The following is a 20,873-nucleotide window of genomic DNA, read 5'->3' as shown; positions in this document are numbered from 1 at the left end:
GGGCTTCTAAAGTGAGTCCACTGAGGACATACAGAGACCCAGCAGAGGAGGTGGTAAAATAGTTGTCCTTTTCAATTTATTTTCCTGAGATAAAATGTAATAAGAGCTTTCTTTGTATTTTTAACTCAAGACATATTCAGCTTTTAAAGTGCACACTCTAGGGGGAGAGAGGGGCTTAGAGCACCTTTCTTATGAGGAGAGACTGAGAGGGTTGGGTCTGTTCAGCCTGGAGAAGAGAAGGCTGAGAGGGGATCCTACCAATGCTTACAAATATCTCAAGGGTGGGTGTCAAGGGGATGGGATCAGACTCCTTTCAGTGGTGTCCAACGATAGGATGAGGGACAACAGGCACAGACTGAAGCACAGGAGGTTCCATCAGAATACGAAGAGAAACTTCTTTACTGTGAGGGTGCCAGAGCACTGGAACAGGCTGCCCAGAGAGGTTGTGGAGTCTCCTTCTCTGGAGACATTCAAAACCCACCTGGACACATTCCTGTGGGATCTGCTCTGGGTGAACCTGCTTTAGCAGATGGGTTGGACTAGATGATCTCCAGAGGTCCCTTCCAATCCCAACCATTCTGTGATTCTGTGACTCTTTTATGGGGTTGGCTTAGAAAGGCAAATGTTGTGCTGATCTGTCAATGACACCTCGCGTTGGCTCTGATTTAGATTAACTGAACTAATTTCCAAGCATTTGAGGGGGTTAGTCATGTTCACTTGGAACATAACCCACTTGCGCCTGCAGCCATGTGCAGCAACTTGGGAAGCGTTATTAAGAGGGGCATAGGAAAATGCATGGGTCCCTGACATGATGTGATAATGACATGTTCAGCGTGGTGCTAGAAAAGCTTTGCATTATTCAAAGTGCTGAATAATATGCATGATAACGCTTAATGGTGTTATATGGTAGGATTATTTTGTGGCATAAATGAGTTGTGCTCTGAGTAAGAAGGCAAAATGTATTATTTTGTCCCCATTTTTGACGTAGCCGAATAGGCCTGGAGGGTACAGAGTGAAATGGGGAGGAACAGGAGCAGGCAAGGTTTGTTTGGAGTTTTTTTTTGGAAGGCCATGAAACACAGTGGCACCCTCTGCAATTTATTTCTCTGTGCTTGTAATTTATGGAGCAAAGCAAGCTCTCTACCGCACTGGAGGGCAGCCTCTCCCAGCAGTTCCACTGCCTCCACAACCAGGCTGGTGCCTGGGGCAGGTTAGCTGGTCTCTCACTGGGAATACTGGGATGGGGTGGAGACCACCACAGAGCTGATGCCTACGGACCATGCACAGCACAGACTCACACCTGCACTGAAGTGTGGTGCACAAAGCATTTATAAATTTTAAAAGGTGCCACAGCTGACAACCTGATGGTGATTCTGGTGGATTTATGAGCTCTGTTGACAGACAGCTGTGCTATGAATTTGAAAGCTTCTGGGAGGACATGTTGGGATTAGTGAGATTCCACATTACGTGGAGTTTTCATTCCTGTTTTCCTCGTTTTCCCATCCCCATCCATTTTGCTTATTTAAAATTTGCATGCAAATACATGTGTTGATATAACGCTAAAGTCACAAAATCAACATCACAAACCCATGTTTGTTTTAACCAGCACCCCTGCTTCATTCACAGCATGTCGTCCAGCTCCTGGAGCAAACGTGGCAGATTGCAGCTTCCTCCCTAAAGTAGTCCCAGTCCATTCTCAGCAATGACTCCATCCTTTGGGGGAGGCCAGGGGAAAAAACCCACCACCTTTCTGTATTTAATACTTGCCATAGCACACAGAATGGGCAGCATAATTAAGTCTGCACAGATAACCTCAGCCCTGGTAGCTCTTCAGTCCTGAGCGTTTAAGTTTGCAACTTCTATTGAAATAGTAGTTTTAGAGTTTTATGCTGCAATTGACTGTTATACCTCTGTACCTTGGCTCTTCCTAAGGGGAAAAAAACTCAACATATAAATAACCCCAAACCAGCCACTATCTAGGTAGGAATGTTTCGCTTTTGAAATGTTGTCAAGTGTTCTTTACAGCATCGTAGCCAAGAGTCTAATTTCAGCAATATCCTTTACAGGGTGGATTCTTCTCTGCCAGCTGGTGTTCCTAAGCTTAGTTACCACTTTGCATCATCTCACAAGTATGTTCCCAGGCGAGCTGTGCTGTATGTACCTGCGGATGATGAAAAGAAGATACGAAAAATCCCGTCACTAAATGTAGATTGTGCGGTGCTGGACTGTGAAGACGGCGTGGCTCTGAACAGAAAGGTAATTAAAAATTATCAGTGTGATACAATCAGTGCTAAAGAGAACATGTGGAAAAACATTGTCTTTGCCTTGGGGAAGTGAGAACCAGAGAGACAAAGATAAATCTTAAGATATACAAAGTAATGTAACAGTGATAGGCTTTCTGAAGATGTTAGGAAAATCTGCTCACCCAGAACTGAAAGTGATCCTGTGTGAGTGAGTGGGGAGGGAGTTTTAAAAGAATACAGAGCTGGCTATAAGCTCTCATCAAATAAGAGTGGGAAATACTGTTATTATTGTTGCATATTTTTAAGGGAAGAGGAGAAAATGGTCTGTGAGAAGAGAAGCAGGAAAGAAAGAGTTAGCTCAGAATCACCAGATGGGGTGTTTTTCTTGAAACAAAAGCATCTTCAAATTATGAGCAAAACAGTGTGGGTTTGGGTTCGAGCCTTGTGATGTTTAGAAAGAATTCCTTGCTGAGCTTTTTGGAAGAAGTGCTGTTCGGGGTGTTTCTTAAGGAAGGAGAAGTTACAACCAGAGTGCACTAGGGTTTGGAGGGTGGTTTAGATTGAAGGAGCTGCAAGAAAGCCGGCGTGGAGAGCAGCATGGGAAAGAGGTGTGGATGTGTTAAGTACCAGTGCCAAGGTTTTTGTGACATTGAATTGTGAAAGAAGAGAGAATGATCTAACATACAATACATTCAGGTTTTGTTGCAAGCAGATTTTTTAAGTATCTGAAAATAACCATTTAAAAATCTTCCATGTCTTAAACGATGTATGTGAGAAACTCATGTAAAAGTTTCCCAGTGAAAGGTATTTGTGAACAAGAACGTAAGTTTGTCATCATTTTTACATATTTTTTGCTTTGTTTTTGCATCACTTTTATATTTGTCAGTTGTTCTGTCCATTTTACAGTGCTTCAGACTACAGCAAACATTGTTTAGCATTTGACTATGAATGTCTTGTCCATAAAGTTTTGAAAATAGGCTTGAAAATTTTCCCATGTCATCTCAAAAATATGGATGAAATTTTAATGTTTTCTGTTTCTCGGGAGCTGATGCTTTCCAGAAGAACTGTCTTGGGTAATGCGCTCTTTAACTTTCAGGTCTTTACAGGTATGTTGGAAAGAAAAAGGTTTACAGAGTCGGCATATATCTATTTTAGTTCTGAAAAGTGAAAATAGTGTTGCTGAATGTGCATGTGTACTGCTGAAGACAGTTGGAAAACATTTTCTAGTTGCTGAAATTCTGTGTGGAAGAGTAAGATTATATCTGCTGCCACCATGACTTAGTATTGTTTAGGTCATATTTGGGAAGCTGCTGCTGTAAGATGACAGAAGACACAATTGTGTGTTAAACTGTAGTATTTTTAGGTGCATCTTAATTATATAAACCAAATCATTTATAGCAGAAGCATCTATTTGTAATAGAGGATGACAACAAATGCAAATTTTCCAATCGAGGTGACAAAGTTGCTAGTAGTAATTTCTAAAGGGTGGTAGAATTCTAGCTCTGTTGAAGTGAAGGGCAGTTATGCCACTGGGTATAAGATTTCAAAGAAATTAGGGGGAAAATCTGTAATGGGAATCTGAGATGACAGATGAGCCCCTGACTGAGCTTAAATGTAAAAAGGAAGCAGACATGAGGTAGAAGTGGGGACAGGCAACCGAGGAGCGACACAGAAGTGTTGTCCAGACCATGTAGAGACAGAATGAAGAAGGTCAGAGCTGGGGTGGAATCAAAGCTGGTGAGGGATGAGCAGGACAAGAATGGCTACTATGAGTGCATCAGCAGCAAAAATAAAAAGGAGGGGTGGTAGTCACTACAGTAGGGAAGGATGGAGCTAGGGTCTATTTGAATAAATTGGTCCATGGTATCAGACAGGGGGTCGCTGAGGGAGCTGACTAGAGTCATCCTGAAGCTACTGCCTGTCATCACTGAAAGATCATGGTCACTGGGGAAGGTTCCTCATGCCTGGAGAAAGGCAAATGTAACAACTGTAATCAAAAAGGGTAAGAGTGGGTAACTGTGGGCCCATCAACCCCATGGTAGTCTCCAGGAAAGTGATGCTGCTTTTTTTCATGGAAGATATTTCAAGGGCATGAGGACCTAGCCAGAATAGGCTGATCAGAAGCAAATCACACCTGACATACCTGTTCACCTTCTCTGAACAAATAATTGTCTTGAAGTATTACTATGAGAATTGAATTGATGTTGTCTACCTTGACTTTAGCAGGACATTTGACATGGTCTGTCATAATATCCTGGCCATAAACCTGAGTAAAAATGGACTGGATGGATAGACTACAGGGCGAGGGCCAGTTTGACAGGGATTGACTGGTCCATGCTGAGTGCTGTTTTACACTTATCTCTGCTGAGGCCAATACTGTTTTAACTTCTTCACTAGCAACCTAGTTGATGGGATGTAGTGAACTTTCACCAGATTCATGATGAAACCGAACTGGGGTGCAGTTCATACCTTGGAGGGCACAGCTGCTCTTCTACTGGGTCTTTACAGCTGGAAGAACAACATGAGAGAAAGGTAATGAAATCCAACAAAAGTAAAAGCAAAGCCCCAGCGCTGGGCTGGGTTAACCCCATACACCAAGGCAGGCTGGGGTTGTGACTCCCTGGGGGTAGCTCTGCCAAAAAAGGCCCTGGGTGCTGTTTTACAAGAAGCTGAAGGGGGTCAGCAGTGAGCGGGCCCTTGCAGCAAAGGTGGCCGACCACCTCCAGAGCTGTGCTGGTGCGGGTGCAGCCAGCGGGTCCAGGGAAGGGATCCCCACCCTCCACTTGGCTTTGAGTATCTCCTGGGAAAGGGGTGACTGTGCTGAGCTGTGGGTCCTGGGACAAGAGAGGGACTGACCCACAGGAGGGAGCCCAGGAATGGTCACCAAGGTGGTCATGGTGCAGGAGGAGAGGCTGAGGAGCTGGGTTTGTTCGTCCTGGAGATGTCTGAGCTGGGCCTTGATGGAGGTTTTGCAACCTGAGGGGAGCTGGATGGATGGCAGAGCCAGACTCTTCTCAGAGGAGTTCAGCAACAGGGCAAGAACAATGACCACCATGCTGACTGGAGACACACACAAAAAAATCTTCTCTGTGCAGGTGGTGAAACACTGGAAGAAGTTGTCCAGAGCAATGGTGCATCCTCCCTCTGTGGGGGTATTCAGGCCTTGGCTGGATGAAGCCATGAGCAACCTGGCGTAGAGCAGTAGTTAGTCCTGCTTTGGGGAGACAGATGGACGAGGTGGTCGCCTGAGGTCCCTTCCAACCTGAATTAGACTGTGTGGTTGCATGATCTAGTAACAAAGTGTAATTGAAAGTGATTGGAAAACTGAATTTCATTTTTGGATCTGCCACAGATACTCAGGAAGACTTTGAGACTTAGGTTCTGTGAATGTGAAGCTGAACTTATTAGTGCTCTTGCAGCTTAATTTATTAATGTTTCTGAGGTGTTTGGAGACTGTGTGAAAGATATGTCAAGAACATGCACTAAAGCACAGTATTCAGTGGCCTGTTGAAAATGGGTCATCAGAAACAGACAAAAAGAAAATCTGTGGGAAATACAGCAACACTGAGTCTGTCCCTTAATCATTATTCTTGAAACAAATAGTACTTATTATTTTAGCTATTTATTGTTGTTATTTATATCAACAAAAATGCTACCTATGGATTTTCTTGAAACTGCTGCCAAAATGTTGGGTTTGAGGAAAATCAGGACCTGGTTGAAGCTTCACAGTGCCTTGGGCCAAACTCACGTATCTACAGAAGGCTTTCACTTGCATCAAGTCCAAGCAGCAAGTTTGAATCACACCTTTACAAGTCTATTTTAACAAGATGCTGTGTGGTTCATGTTAGGAGTAGATTAGATTTGGAGAGATTAAGAATCTGGAATGTCAGCACTCAATTGCTCACACAGAGGAAAACAAGGAAGCTGAGCTTCCTATAACCAAAGCTGGTAACATTTGCAAAACTGCATCTTATTGCAATAGCTGCTTTTGAAGCAGCAGTTGTAAATTTAAAATCTTTAACTATTTTCTATACAGTATTTTATCTCAAATCAGTTTTGGAGGATTTTCTCCCCTGTGCCGTCCCCTCACAATTATGTTTTGTAATGGCTCACAGAGAGCAGCAGCAGAAGGGAGCCCATCCCCTAATCTGCATACCATTTTGCTGCCTGCATTTCTTACCTTCAAGAGCTACAACACTGACCATGTTTTCCGCTATCATCTGTTGACTTCTCCATCTTTTCAATCTTTTTTTCTAGTTGATAGTTTGACTAAATCAGAAAAAAACCCAAAAAACAACAAACCAAAAACTTCCAGCAAGAACTTCACAAGGACAAAATTTCTAACCTATAAGGGGAACCAGTGGGAAGAAATGGCTAAAAAGCGAAGTTATAATATGCTGAATATGGAGCCTACAAGTAGGGTGAGCACTGATGCTGATGTGAGTAGGACACCTGAGGCTTTTGCAACCTCTTTGGGACTGGATAGAGCTGTAGGAGCTCTTCAAAAATTCAGAATAGAGAAAATGGTAGGAAGATATCCCAGTGTTGTTGAAAATTTCAGCCTTCTTTTACGGAGTTAGCTTTAGTCTTGCTGAACATAGCCTACTAGTCATGCTGACCTCAAATCCTGTTTGGGTCTCCACATGCTGTTTTTAGAGGTTCAAATGCATAATGTCACACAATGTGGACTGTCAACTGCCTCTCCAGGTGTCTGACTCTGTAAGACATTGGTAATTTCTACAACAGAAATTTAGTTTTTGGTTGGGGAGAGAACTGAATACTGCTAAAGGGAAATTACTTTCCCTGAGCCACTATTTAGATGAAGACAGGAGTTCTTTCCCACTGATGTAAAGTTTCTCTGGTGTTGAGAAAAATTTCTCCATTTTAAAGAAATGACTCAGAATTGCTCGCTTGGTGATATTATTAAGAGAATACTTCAAATAAAATTATAAAACTATAAAATTAGAAATAATACAGATTGCAATGTTGACAGGTTGCAAATGCATCATATTGTAGAGACATTTTGTGAAATGGTACAAAAATAGCCTATATCTATTTCAGGTCTTTGCAGGAGAAGGCCTGACTATTTTTTTTCATTTTAATTGTAAAAAAGAAAAAGATAAAAAAGATGGCTGCGTCGACGTGCTTGACCAAGTCATATGAGCCAGTAACCTGAACTGTATGTTATGCCATTGAGAAGTCTCTGTGGGAGCTGCTGTCTGAAGATGGCTCGAGGCCTCTCAGCCAAGCCAGCATGTTCTGGTGTAGCTTTCTCTGTAGATTTGCACAACTCGCTGTGCTTCCATGCCAGGTGAACCTATTATCAGGTGGAAAAGTTCCCTCCTTCTGTTGGAGGAAGGAAGGTTTCTGCGACGGTGTTTCCATTTTTCAAGGGCAAGAGTGGGCTGAGATTTCGTTGTTAGTTCCCATGGGTCTTGTAAGGTTACCACACCTACAAGGAGTTTTCTAAACAGCACTTTTTTTCAGCAAGATCCTGTCTTCAGAGGTCTTATTCTTCAGAGCATCCAGGAGATGCTAGCTGCCAGGTCAGCCTGGCCAGAGACCAGTTGGATCTGCTAACATAGTGTTCTGCCTCTTTCCAAGTCTTTGAGAAGAGTTTCAAAGCATTTTGATGACCCCAAGCCAGTGCTATTAGTGGCTTTCTCTTCACCGGTGTCAGTAGGATGATTTTGAGTAACTGAAAGATACGACGCCTTACTCTGACTCTCTTTAGTGTGCCACCAGGCCAGCCAGGGCACAGTCCCTTCTGCCAAAGATGACCTTTGGAAGTTACCTCCGGCAAATTTTGAAGGGGCTAGGATTTGGCCTTTTATTTCCACATGGAATGCCAGTGTTATAATTAGAAATCAAAACAAAACTCCGTCTTCCTTCATCCCAGCCCCAGCATTATTCTATCAGAGGTGTAAAAGCAATCCCTCAGAGTGTACATACGGCTGGGGAACATCTGGGGGGACCTCTGGCATGAAACTGTTGAAAATATGGAATTTTATTGTTGTTCCTCTGGAACTAAATAGATCTCATTCATCCAATAAAATTTATTATTATTCAGGGCTGCACTGTAAAAAAAAATGTTTAAATTCTAAGCCCTTTTTGCTGTGAATCGTGATTGTGCCATTTTATCTCTTTTAGAAAGAAATTGCTCTCTCCTCCAGCACTTGGGCAACAGAAGCTGGGGAAGAAGAAGCTTCAGCTCTGTCCTTTCCTTACATCCCTTCCTCAAGAGAGGAGGTGTCAGCCCCTTAGCCTCTTTGGTTCTCCCTGCTCTCCTCTCCAGCAAGGGCAAGTTTGGTTTGACTAAGAGGATGGATAGGAGGATGGATAGGGAAGGACATATTTTGCTTATCTGCAGCATGGCCTCTTAGGGTCATAGCATTAATTTGTTCCCATTTAATATCTCGTAGCAGCCACTTAAAAGATCGTTGCTGTGCTGTTCCACGGAATTAAAAAAAAAGATTCAATTAATTCTTTTGAATCGTCTGGTTTTAAAAATAGGATTAAAGCCTGACCATTTTTCAAACTGTTCCATTATGAATAACGCATACGTAAGAGATGACTCTGGGTTCATTGCAGTTAAGAGCAGATCATCCGCATACATGCTGATTTTATGGAGATTTCGCCTCATGAGAATGCCTCCTCCATCTCTCTAGTGATCTGATCCTGGGGTCAGAACAAACAGCACGCTGGCAAGAGAGCATCCTTGCCTACCACTTTTCTCCTAATCTGACGCCTTCTGACCTTTTTATTCCTTATCACTGATGAGAAGAGGCTCTTGCATATGAAATAACACTTGAAGTAAATTTTGGGGTGGAGATAAATACATAAATCGGTCAGCATGGCATACAAAAAAAAAAAAATCCTGGGCTTTCCTTATTGAAATTTCCTTATTGGTCTTATTGAAGGCTTTACAGTGTCAGTGGAGAAAAGCTGCAGTTGGTTTCCATAAATCTCTAGCTACCTCAATTAAAATCAACAGTTTTCCTGTATGATGTGATTTTTTTTTTTTTAATAAAGCCAAGTTGGTTAGGATTTATCAATGCTGCAGGTATTTCTCTAGGCTCCTAGTGAGAATGTTAGCTAGTACTTCGTAGGCACAGTTGCATGAAACATTGATAACTAGGTTATTTTACCAGGTCTTTGCTTTATTTATAATAAATTAGTACTGTACCTAATTGTATTCCTCCTACAGGGAGAAGCCTTGCTGATAAAGTGTGTAGAGAATGATTAAATGTACACAGGCACATAGTAGGGTGACTTCTCTTCAAAAGAGGCACAAAATTAAAATGGGAATGCTGCTTTCCCCAGTGGCCTGCCATTATTAGAAGTCTCAGTAGCATGGGAAATTTCTTCTATAGGAATTGGGGAGTCCGAAAGTCTCTCTGGTTTATTGTAGGGAAGCTGAACTGTACAGTGAAACTCTGCAAGGCCTTTTTGATCCTTGAAGAGTTCTGATGAATATACATTTTTATGAAAGTTGTAAAGTGTTTTCATTTCCTTATTAATCCCACCATGGTCCTGGAAGAACTGCCACTCCTGAGTGGTAACTGTGACAATAAAAGTTTTTGTTCCTATTGTTTTACTCTACAAGCCAATCTTCTTGCTTAAATAAAGATTTGAGGATTCATAAGGGCAATCTCAATATTCAGCAATTTTCTTCTTAATGAGCTCAGTAATGCCCGTGTCTCTTTGAGCAGAGCCTTTGAATTGCCAGTTATTTCTTTTCCACTGATTCAGATGTATCCAATTAATTTTGACTTGGACATGTTCTGATATAACTATTACTGCTGACAGAATGGTGCCTAGAAACTTAGGGAAAATGTCTTCTCTCACTATTAACAGGGATTTCAGGCAGGAATACACTAATAGACCTAGAAGAATATTTTAAAACATACACCTAATGTTTGTGTGGATTTGGAATTCACAGTATTTCAACTCTTCAGGTGTAGTCCACTGTCTGCAGGCACATGAGCACACCTGGGTACTGAAGGCTAATTGCAGGACTAGAATTCGTGTATTACTACACATTTCTGGACCCATTTTCAGTATTTCATCTGTTTTCATAGTAGCAAGGAGCTGGCTGCACAGCCATTGAGCATCTAGCACTTAGTTTGAAGGGAGCCGTTGAGTTCCAAGTGTGCTGCAGAAAGTCAAGCCAATACAAGTTCAGTATACATATGTAGCTTAGAAACAATCTGTTGGATCAAATTTGGGCAGACTTTTGTTTGTATGCAAAGCCATATGTTGTGTTGTGTTGTGTTGTCAGGGCTGTAATGGTACTGAGGGTGAGGAAATCAGAAAGGTACTGCCCAGATTGCAGTCACAGAGGTTTTCAGCACTCAACACCATTCACTCCAGGTCTCCTTTGCTTTTTTGTTGGCTGCAAGCAGACAGAGGAATATGTTTGTATGTCCAAGTTTCTATTGCAATTATCCTTGAAACTTAGTCTTGAATCTAAGACTCTGTTGTGCTTGTAACAGTAGCCCACCCTGCTTATTCTTTCATGTTGCAAGACCACATTTTGTAGATCAAGAGGCAGGCCAATCATGAGGAAACCCACAGATCTCATTAACAGGGACATGGATAAGAAAGTGGTAGGACACACAAAGAATACAGAGCTTGCCCTCTTTGATAAACTTTTCTATAAGGCATCTCTACACTCACAGTCAAGGTAGTGGTCTAGTGAACCTTTGGTCTGATTTAGTTGATAGGTAGGTAAGAGAAGGTGGAAATCCACAGTACTTTTCCCAGTGCATTGGTACCATCAAAGCTGGACTTGTCCCAGGATGGTGAGGAGTAGGGGGAACCTTAGAGATACTCAGAAGATTGTGGACTTATTTTACCAAACTGTTTAAACGTTCCCTGTTTACATGGAGTTTAGTTGCATTATTAGGTAACAAGACAAGGAAGTGTGGCATGATGCTGATAAGAGAAAATAATTTTTGATGTCAGATAGAGGAACAGCGTAGCCGTACACGTGAAAGTTGCAGGGTGAGGATGTGTGTGTTCATGGCTAGGCTTGGGAACCCTGGCAGGTATCAGCTAAAAGCATTATATTTAACCTCTATTGCCTTTTGTTTCATCTGTTATTGTTCTGGAGACCAGAGAAAAGGATTCTATCACTCAGTGGTGGGACCTAAACCACCAGTGCCTGTGTGGAAGCCTCATTTCCTTCCACTGAAGATGTCCAGGTAGCAAGAGTCCATGGTACTTACAGTACTGCAGACTCTGCAGTCCATATTCAGATAACGTTTCATAATGAATTAAAGGCATTTGTGTCTAAATGAGTAATTCAGGATTAAGTCCTTCAAGAGTTTGAACTTCTTCCTTCTACATTCCACTGGATATTGAATTGAAGGCATGTGTGCTGTGCTACTTGCAGGACACACCATTCCCAAAATAAGCATAGAACCATCTAAAACCAGCCTTTTATTTCCACCACAAACTAAGCCAATGCCATGACATCCCATCAACTTAGAGTGGAGTAATTTATCTCTGCTCAACAGAAGACAAAACACACGGATTATGATTGCCTAAAGCCCTGATTTTTACATATTCTGTGAAAGACTTTCTTCTCTGAATTGTGAAAAGACTGTATGTTAAACAGTGCTTTATACACCAAGAGAATACACTTCCATGGAAGAGGCTGGTACCCTTTTTAGCTACAAAAACACATCTCTGACTTACTGAAACTGGAGAGCATCCAGAGCCATGAATTCATTGCGCACTCACACACCAGAATAGAACACAATATGCAGCTCTTGTGATTTTTCTAGTCACTGTTGTGAAAGCCATAATAAACAGGGACAGAGCATTAGGAAGTACATGCATTTGTTTACTCACATCTAAACTTGCATAATTCTGCTGGCTACGCAGTACACAGCAGGCTCCAGGGGCACAAAAACTCTTAATGTGTCCCCAGGTTGCACATCACCATGCCCAGTTTGGGCTTCCACACAAGGAATTATTTTGCAAAGCAGCAAAAAGCTTGCCTTTTTTTTTTTTGTTCTTCATTTCAGGCAAGTCAAAACACCTGCATTTGAAAGTTGCTGGTTTGGCAGTGCTTTTTATTCATGTATGGAGCGTGTGCCCTTGTTAGCATGTCTAAATGCATCAACCAAAGTATATTGTATATCTGTCTCCAAAAACAAATGCATGCATCTCCAAATTCAGCATACTACAGATTTGGGTGTTAATGTAAGCTACTTTGCTGAGGTTGCCCATCTTTCCTCTTGGCTACAAATATCACAAGGGAGATTATGATCTGTCTTCTTATTTATCAGTAAGGAAAGTGATAAGCTGACTGTGGAGTCTGATCAGCACTTTGCATCTTTTCTGAAAGGATAAATAAAATCTTAGTGTTTTCTGAGTTTGAGTACAATTTCTGTCTTTAGAGCAGCTTGGTCGCTCTGAGATGGCTGTTTCAACTCCTGAATGGCTGTGTAACGTGTCTACAGCAGATCACAGTAATAGAACTTCTTGCCATCCTTCTTTCATGGCAGTGCATTACAGCTACCCTCTCCAGAACAATGTGCTTGCCAGTTATTTCAAGATTGGGAGAAAATAATTGTAAATGTTTTCCTTCATTTCTGATCACAGAGCTCCAGAAGACCATAAATCCTTATGTTGTTCCTCATTTGGGAGCAAAGAGTAGTTAAGATCCTGGCTGTTCATTTTAGGATCATTATAAACCGTGGCTTGCTCATTCTTTCCTCCTTACTTGTTACATTCTTTTACTAGATTGTCTCGAAATAGCTCCTTCCATGCCAGGCTTGATATAACTTCCTCTTCTGAGGTTTCACAGTACAATTGTGCATTAAAAGGGGATATGTTGGACAAATTGGTATTTTCTTCAAGCTTAGTCAGGTTATTTGGTTACATTTTAAACTTTGATTCCGCACAGACCCAAACTTCCACTCGTTAACCAATTATTTTTAAAGAGAATAATTTTAGATCATAATTTAGGATGCATTTTCTTGAGAAAAAGGGCAAATTAATGCATATAAACATGGGTGAATCTATTTAAATAAACTGTCCACAAAATCCTTACAATATGTAAACAACATTTGTTATGCCTTGGAGATAGCATATGATTGGACTCGTGAGACCCTGTTTATCCTACTGAACAGTTTCTTTTATAACTTCAAAGGGAATTTTATATAGTAATGGCGATAGCAGGGTGTTAAGTGTAGCTAGACAGAAATTATACCTCAGCTATTTAGTTAATGCCAATAGGGATTAAATTAGATTTTATAGCTGTTAGTAGAAGTCTGTTTTGTAGCTAACAAGTGGGATTTTTAAATCCTGGAAAGCATAATCCTATTATAAAACTGGCAGCTGAATTAACATTATCTAGGAAGCAAGTCTTCACGGATTAACATTTTTTTGACATTAACAAAGAAAAACTAATGCTACAGGGATATTAGATGCTTTTCCCAAAAGTGGGAAAAAAAGGAAAGTGAATATAGGACAAGATAAATGGCACAAATACTGCAGGAAGGAAAAATGGAGTGAAATATGCATGAGGAATGAAATCTGCCTCGAGTACAAAAGAAATACACTGGGTAGCAAAAGGCTCCACAATTGGTAATTTATATGTTAGCCCACTCACTGATTTACACGTGCCTTGTGACTAATTCACAGTTATCTGACACGAGCGTGGGATAGCCACGAAGGCCTTCTCCTGTGCTGAGGGCTGAGGTCTTTGCATTCCAGCTAGGTGCTACAGGAACCAAGGGCTGGCAGCACTGCAGAAGAAACACTAGTCCCCTTTGTGAACAGGCCCATAAATCTGTTCCACAAAGACCCTGTTGAAGTTCTCCTTACATACCTTGAAGGACAGTTATGGAACAACTATGGTAAACAGTGGGACAGGAGATGAGAGTGTCTCTGAATTTGCTTGTCTTGCAATGTCTTATTCTAGGCATTGGTGGACTAAATAGCTGTAAGAGAATATGCCATATCGTATTTCAATTAAAAAATCCTTGTCCCCATCACAGTTGCAGAGCAAACCTTTTATTGCTTAAAATTGTGAGGTATACATCTCCTGTAAATTATTTTAAAAGCTCTGCAGTTAGAATTTGAGCCTCTTTTCACAGCTGCAGCATTTAAATAATGAAAGTAGTATTTTGTTATGTGGAGGATTAAGAGAAATCCACTTGATAAACTTACCAGTCACAAAAACATGCTGAACAATTTCTTCCAGAGTTTGCAACATCATATTCAATGTTGTTGACCCAGTACAGATTTTACTGTATCTGTTGGCTGCTGTCTTGTCTCACAAATTTCTTCTTATCAGATAGATAATTTCATCAGTTACTTATGAGACCTAAACTGAAACAATTCATTCAAACTTTGCCTTCCAACCTCCCAGTTTCTTGGTTCAAGTAAAGCAGAACTAGATCTGAATCACTGTCAGACTGGAGTTTTGTTATGAGAGATTTAACTGTGGCTTTGAAAACTTAACACATGGCTTCACAGGTTAATTCTTGGTTTGGTGCTTTTGAAATGCTTGATTTTTCCTCCTTATGGGTTCCTACTTTAACTATTTTTACTTACTGGCTTACATTTTTAGCAAGCATATATTCTGCCAGAGCATGTGTGTATAGCAATCATTGCTGTGGTTAAATCTGTTCCCAGAGTTGCAGCTGTGACTGCCTTAAGGGCTTTCTTAAATCATGGTTGTGTAGCATAGACTTTACTTTGCAAAGCATATAGCAACATCTAAACTGTGGAAATAGCGTGAAATTTCTAAGTTGCCAAACTGTCCTCCTCTGAAGTTAGAGGCATGAGGAAGAACCTTGGCACCATTATATCAGTGAGAAAACTCACACCATTTGGCATCAATAGGACCAAGATTTATCCCCTGTTGTGTGCATGTTGCATCAATGATGATGAACCATAGTGTGAATTGGAAATAGTTTCTTGCCCTCTGTTGTGGCTCTTTTTCAAAAATGTGTCCCCGAAATGCCTTTTTTTTTACTCATTATTTTTCCATACATAGCAGTATGCACCAGTCCATAAGCCTGGTGCTTTAAAGCACACAGGTATCTTTTAGCCATTGCCACAGCCCACTGAGGTGCTGGGTACCTTTGGAAAAATAGGCGTAGAATGTGCCTGTGATTTCTCACATCAGGAAGAACATAATTTTGATGTTTCTCAGAAATGCATAGTCTTTAAATAAAGGGTCTATATCTTTCCTTGCCCCTTAAGTAGTGAGCAATTCTATAGCATTTTAGAGTTTGTTTCCAATTCAGCCATCTGGGCCAATAAGACTTGGGTTGTTTTGAAAACATTTGGCTAGCTCTTCAACTTGGATAAATAGGTTTAGCTCTTCATTTTTGATATGGTGACACAGCAGGTGAAGCAACTCTCAAATGAGAATTAAGGAAAGATTATGTGGGAAGAGAGTGTTACATGACGAGGGAGCTGCATCCACATCACCTGGCTGGACATTCATCGTCTTCCTCCAGTCTCTGGAAGAGAGAGGTGGAGATTGGAGGGAGTGATGTGGCTACTGAGCAGAGCACCTTTCATTCTCATGATGACCCTGTTCCTGCCAGGACTATGGAAGAGCTGACCAAATGGGGAGGAAGGGATGAGGGATGCTTGGCTCTTGTATCTGAGCACGTGTTTTTCTAGAGTAGATGCTTTGTGGAAGCTCGTTCACGGCCAGCACAAGGAAAACAGCAGCAGCAGCGCCTGAGCATTGCCAGTCAGGGCACCTGATTTCAGAATATGGCTTAGTGTTGCCAAATTTGCTTATTATCAGTGAGGTACAATGGAAGCACCGAGAAGAAAAATAAATGCCCAGAAATGTGACGGTGGGTAGCACAAGTAGCCCTGCACAGACAGGCTCGATTTTGTAGCTGGGGGGGAATTCACACACAGAGCAACCTCTGAGTAGTGCTTGATGTGACTTGGCACAAACTACCAGAAAGAGCAACTGGCTCTTAGCCTGTGTGGAGCAATCCCGATCCCCCGTCAGCAGGCGTCACCTCATCGTATGTCCATCTCTTCACAGAGGTGTACTTGGTGCTACGTAGCTCATGCCCTCCCGGGGGTGACAGACATTCCCTGCAGGAAGAGTGACAACGCTTTGGCATAAGAGCAGCCAGCGGGCCAAAAAGGTCTGAGAGACCTTCCCTTCCTTTTGTTGTTGAAGCTCTGAACTTTCTCTGTGCTGCTAAGGGAGAGCTAACTCACAAGCACCACCTTTCCAGGCCAGAGAATCTTGGCAAACAGCCTCCTAACTGGGATTAAAAAAAAAATAATGCCTATTGTGCATATTTAACATGTACCTCTGAGCACTAAAGACCAGGTAATAGCAGAGAGGGTATCTCTGTGAGCTGGTTGTGACATACTGCAGCTGAAGCTGGAGATAAGCAGGCTCTTTTCCAGTCTGGTCCAGGAGTTGATAAGTGAGTTGGTAAGATGATAATTTGGACAGGGTGTGAGGAAACTCCAGTGAAGCAAATGGAGCCCCTCTGAGTGACAGAGCACAAAGGAGCAGCTTCTCAGCTCGAAGTCTTGCCTGGGGTTTCACACAGGGCTGCCTATAAGCCCTTTTTGACTCTCACTGTTCTAGAAAAGAGGATTTGTGGTACCTTGTAAATGGGCAAGTTACATACAGGCAGCTCCCGAATTGTCAGCCGCTGGCTTATTCACACCCAGAACTCCGCAAGTGCTTAGTAAAGTTGGTATGTATAGTAAGTCTGCCATGGCTATCAAGCGTGATTCCTTGAGTGAAACAGAGCATTTATTGAATTGTATCTTTTTTTGTTCTACTGTTTAATGTATCTGGCAAGGGAAACTAGGACCTCAATTTGATATAAATTGTTGGAGGGTTTTATGGGATAACAGAAGTATTGAACCAGAGGAGCTGTGGTCATCTAGATCCATCCTCTGACCTGAAATAGCTTGAAGCCATTCCAAAGTACCTGATGAATGTCGCTGTAACCAGTTGTAGAGAGTACCCACAGATGTCTCTTGGTCCCCCTAATGTCTCTTCACAATTTGCTAAAAATTTAACTTAAATGTTATTTTCAACAAATGAGATGGATTTTGTTGTCCATGGCCACTTACAGAAAGAAAAGTAGAAAACTGTAACCCTCTCCTGTAAAATATTATTATGTTTATTGAATTGTTTTAAATGTCTCCTATAGATTTTCTCTTTTTAGCGAAAGTGACTGCATATCCTTCAGTCTTTCTAATAGGAGGTGCCTGAACATCTTGCCAGTTTTCTTGTAAGCTTGTGGACTCTCTCCAATCTTTTATTTCATTTTCTGATCCCCTAAACTAAATACTGCAACTGAGCTATTGTAAATGCAACAAACAGTGCAATTACTTCCTATTTTATTACATATGGTGGGTTTGTTAATATATTTCTAGAATTGGCTTTGTCTTTTTTGTAATAACACTGCATTGCTGGTACTCATTCACTTCAACCTACTACTCGTAGTGTGTTTTCTTCTTTGTTTGTGCATCTATGTCGCTGTCTCATATGTGGTCCCACTCTATCTTTTTCACTTGTTACTGTCTATCAAATCTGAGAACGTCTTTGCATCTCCCTCCAAATTACATGTCTCTGAAGATACTGAAAATCTATTCTCTCTTGCACTACCCAAGTTGCTAATGAAAATATTGAAATTATGCCACTTAACCCTCCAGGAGAGGTGCTCAGTTGAATCCTGGTTGCTACATTAGAGCGTTTCCTTTGAGGCTGTTACATGCAGCAGCGTCACCAGCTTTCTCACATCTCGACTACCCTCCATAGTTTCTCAACACCTCTCTTGAAGTAAGCGGCCAAAGCTGAACATTGTACTGCAGGTGCAGGTTCACCAGTGCTGAGTAAAAGGGGACAGTAAGTTCTTAGTCTTCTGGCCACACTCCTCCTAATGTAGTCAAGTGTGCAGCTTGCCTTGTTTGCAATGAGAACACACCGTTCACTTGCTGGTCCTCAGTCAGGTTGCTGAACTTCCTGGGGCTCCTGTTGACTCAGTCCTCGAATTTCTCATGGTGCCTCTGGACTGAAGCTCATGTCCCTCTAGTTTCGTGTCCTCGGAAAATTTGCTGAGGGTTCATTCTAAGTCATCACTGAGGTTCATGTGGAAGATGCACAACAGAACTGGCCCCAGTATCAAAGCCTGGGATTCTCTGCTTGTTACCAGCTGCCAACTAGGAATCATGGATAACTATTCTTCAAACTCATCTGTCCAGCCAATTTTCAACCTATCTGATAGTCCATTCTTGTAGCCCATATTTTATCAGCTTCCAGGTGAAAATGCCATGCTCTCTAAAGTTAGGGTGTATTGCATCTGCTGCTCTCTCTTTGTCCATGTAGCCAGTCATTTTGTCATAAAGGCCATCAAATTGGTCAGGTAGAGATGTCCTCCTGTCTCCAACCCAGACGGACTTGCCGATTTTCTTCCCTCATTTGGTTGTCTGTGGTCATTGTGATATCATGATTGCAACCCATTCTGTCCTTTTTCTTCTTTATCCTGCTAGAATCAGTAGACTTAAGGAACAAGAGGCTTTATTCTTATTTCATTATATAGCTTCACAGTGCCAGGTACTTTGAAGTGTCCTTAGCACTGGAGTATAGTATACTTTCTGATCATTAAAATTTTAGGTGCCTTGAGTTGAATTTAGGCACCTGCATCTGCGAATGCAATTCCCAGCCACACTGCTAATCCCTGCATATTCTGAGTGCTCAAAAGTCTGCTTTTGTGCATCCCTAGAAATGCTTCTGTCCTCTTCTCGCAGCTTGTTGCCTCTCCTATGCCAAGGCTATAAGAAAGATGTCTTCTGTCTAAGGCCCTTGAGCAGATGGGATGAAAACTTGCCTAGCGAGCTCTGACAGGAGACACATGCAAAGCACAGTAACCATGGCTGGTTTATTTTAAAATGGCTAGAACAGGAAACAAGAAATAATGATCATGCCCATGGTGGCACAGGTAAGAAGCTCACTGGGAGCTGATGGATCAGGGTCAGAGGAGAAGCCAGAACAGGGTAATGTCATGGTGGTGCTTGATCAAGGAGAGGCTATGGACAAAGTTTTCTTTAGACAACTGAAACAAGTCACTCAAATTCTTTCTGACTCTCAAGGAGGACTTTAACCATGCCAGTATCTACTGAGAGGGCAGTGTGATGGGAGACAAGAAATCCAGATTTATGGAGTGCATGGAAAACAATTTATTGGTGCAGGTGCTGATCAAACTGAATAGAGGAGGTGCTTTGCCGCACTCTTGAATGAGAATGAACTGTCAGTCAATGGCAGCCTTGACTGCAGGAGCTGTGAGATGCTGGAATTTAAGATCCTGAAAGCAGTGAGGAAGGCAAGGACATAAGACTTCAGCCAGTAGGCAGGACTGATCCTGTGACAGGCTACCTCTGAAGGTAAGTGAGCTCATAAGGGCTGATGACAACCTGCTCAAAGGGCAAGAAAATCATCTGAAGTGCAGCAGAACAGGCAGGTGTGGCAGGAGGCCAGCTTGCCAAATGGGAAACACTTGATTTAACTCAAACGCCAAAGGGAAGCATAAGGAAATGGAAACAGGACTGGGCTACCAAGGAGGAATAGAAAAATAGTACCTGGGCATGTAAGGACAGAATGAGAAAGGTCAAAGCCTGTCTGGGATCAAAACTGCTAAGAGGCCTGGCAGGCAACCACAACACTTTCATCAAAAACATAAGGCAAGGGAAAATGTGGGTCTACTACTGAGTCGTGACCTTTGCTGCAGGAAATGCATAAGGCTGAGGTGTTCAATGCTTTCTTTGCTTCATGCTTTACAGAGTCTGCTCTCAGGCTTCCTGATCATCTTTGTGTCTAGAAGCAACACCTGGAGAAGAGACATGTTACATGCAGTAGAGAAGGATGGAGTTACGGTCTGTTTAAATAAGCTGGTCTATGGGACCAGGCAGGACATGCTGGATACTGCTGAGGGAGCTGACTAGTGTCATCGTGAAGCTGCTGTCTGTCATCATTGAAAGGTTGTGGTGGTTGGGGGAGGTTCCTGATGCCTAGGGAAAGTCAAATGTCACAACCATCATCAGAAAGGGTGAGAGTGAGGAACTGTGGGCCCATCAACCTCACGGTAGTCTCCAGGAAAGGGATGGTGCTGGTTTTCAAGGAAGATACTACAAGGGCATAAGGACCTAGCCAGAATGGGTTGATCAGGAGCAAATCATGCCTGACAAACCTGATTAACCTTCTGTTTTGAGATTACTGGCAGTATGGATGAGGAATGAGCAGTGAACATCTTTTACCTTTAAATTAGTAAGGCTTTTGACATAGTGTCCTGTGACATCCTGGGTGCCAGCTGGAGGAGAAGTGGACCATAAAGCAAACTGCCTGGACTGTAGAGGTCAAAGAATAGCGCTCGATAGATCAGAGACTTACTGGTGCTTGGTTAAAAGCAGCATTTTGTAGATATTGTGTTAGACTTTTAATCAACAACCTGGGTAATTGCATGGAGTGCACGCTCCGCAGGTTTGCAGGTGATACCATTTTGCAGGGCAATGACTGGACAGCAGGACTGCCCCTTAGAGGGACTTCTGCAATCTGGAGGACGGGGTTGGCAAGAACAGAAGTCCCAGCACTGGGCTAGGTTAACC

General features: G+C 42.1%; 1 protein-coding gene across 1 annotated transcript in view; it reads left to right on the top strand.

Moving 5' to 3' along the window:
• Positions 1-20,873, top strand: part of CLYBL (citramalyl-CoA lyase) — a gene marked incomplete at both ends in the record, with an annotated part of 176,579 nt that overhangs the window by 92,044 nt on the left and 63,662 nt on the right. Inside the window, one exon of the mRNA XM_080357865.1 lies at positions 2,067-2,256. Coding sequence (XP_080213991.1) covers positions 2,067-2,256 — 190 coding nt within the window. The remainder of the gene's footprint in view (positions 1-2,066; positions 2,257-20,873) is intronic.

Source organism: Nesoenas mayeri (genome assembly GCF_963082525.1).
Source record: "Nesoenas mayeri genome assembly, chromosome: 1".
Lineage (NCBI taxonomy): Eukaryota > Metazoa > Chordata > Aves > Columbiformes > Columbidae > Nesoenas > Nesoenas mayeri.
The sequence above is the reverse complement of the archived record's forward strand: the minus strand, read 5'-3'. Positions and strand labels throughout refer to the sequence as shown.